This window comes from Fukomys damarensis, unplaced genomic scaffold, assembly GCF_012274545.1.
Source record: "Fukomys damarensis isolate Sample0158 unplaced genomic scaffold, DMR_v1.0_HiC HiC_scaffold_37, whole genome shotgun sequence".
NCBI lineage: Eukaryota > Metazoa > Chordata > Mammalia > Rodentia > Bathyergidae > Fukomys > Fukomys damarensis.
In genome coordinates this window covers 1511498-1512628 of record NW_022900949.1, presented here as the reverse complement: position 1 = coordinate 1512628, position 1131 = coordinate 1511498, and the positions used below count along the sequence as shown (strand labels likewise).

The window sequence follows — 1131 nt, the reverse complement described above, 5'->3', positions numbered from 1 at the left end:
AGCGCGGGCAGGGGCGGGCTTGATGTGCACGTAGAACTTTCTGGGCTCCTCATCATCGAAGTCCGAGTCGCTGGATGAAAAGCGGGAGGGCTCGGCTGTGCGTGGGCCTCTGTCAAGGAGCCAAGCGGACCCCTACATGGGCTTCCGTCCAGGGGGCCCCGACCAGCCACGTACCTCGCCACCCACGCCCTTCGGGGTCTCCTACAATGGCATCATTTAGCTGTTGCCAAGCTACTTGGCAAACTCTTATTCAGCCGCTAAGAACCCCAACACTGGTGCCCCTCCATCCAGGAAGCCCTCACTTCCCTCTCCCTCCGGGGCAGTCCAATTCCCTGCCTCCCTCTGGCCCTTCCCTGAGTCCCTGAGCCCACAGGTGGGGTGGGTGTTCGCAAGGGGAGACGGGGCATCGAGGATAGAGCGGCGTCCCTGTGATGCCCACAGTTGCCTCTACGGGGCGCGAGAAGGATATTGTTCTGGGTCACTTCGGGCCGGACGGTGAAACCTTCGTCGTCCACCTCTGGACACATCTGGAGGGAAGAGGGTGAACGAGGTCCACACGTGTGTGCCGGTCCGGACCCAGACTCAGACTCCAGGCTGACTGCTCCCCCCCCAGGGGGCAGGTTCTTGGGGACAAACGGAGGCTCCGCAGGGATCACGGTCCTTCCCATGGGGTGGCAGGAGAGCTGCCGAGGCGGGATTTGAACCCAGCCCCCAGCTCTGCTGCCTCCGTCCTGCCCGTCGGGGCTGGGTTCCTTCTGCTCCCACCCCCAGCCCAACCCGGCACTTACCCCAGAATCGGGCTCCAGGAAGTCTCTGGGGATGGAGGGAGAGACCTTAGCGTTAGCTGGCCCCGCTCAGCAGCGCCCCCCTGTGCTCCGGACGGGACTGGAACTGGGGTCTGCCCCAGGGACCGACCTCGCTGGAGGCACGGGGCTTGTGGGAGGACGGGAAATGAGTCGCCTGGGCCAGCTCTGGCAAAGAGCCCTTCGGTCCTTGGCTGAGACTGGGCCAGTCCCGAAACAAGGGAGGACGCCAGGCTTGTGGGCGGTGGGGCCCCGGGACAGCGTGTGTGGGGACACCCGGGGCTAGCCGGGCAGGGCTGGACGCCGGCTCCTTACACAGCCGCGCGAG

At 65.4% G+C, this 1131-nt stretch overlaps 1 protein-coding gene across 1 annotated transcript in view; it reads right to left on the bottom strand.

Moving 5' to 3' along the window:
• Fcho1 (FCH and mu domain containing endocytic adaptor 1) overlaps positions 1–1131 on the bottom strand; it is a 15765-nt gene that overhangs the window by 5628 nt on the left and 9006 nt on the right. The window contains exons 11-14 of the mRNA XM_033759387.1: positions 1119–1131; positions 789–813; positions 470–527; positions 4–101 (exon numbers count right to left, since the gene is read on the bottom strand). Coding sequence (XP_033615278.1) covers positions 4–101; positions 470–527; positions 789–813; positions 1119–1131 — 194 coding nt within the window. The remainder of the gene's footprint in view (positions 1–3; positions 102–469; positions 528–788; positions 814–1118) is intronic.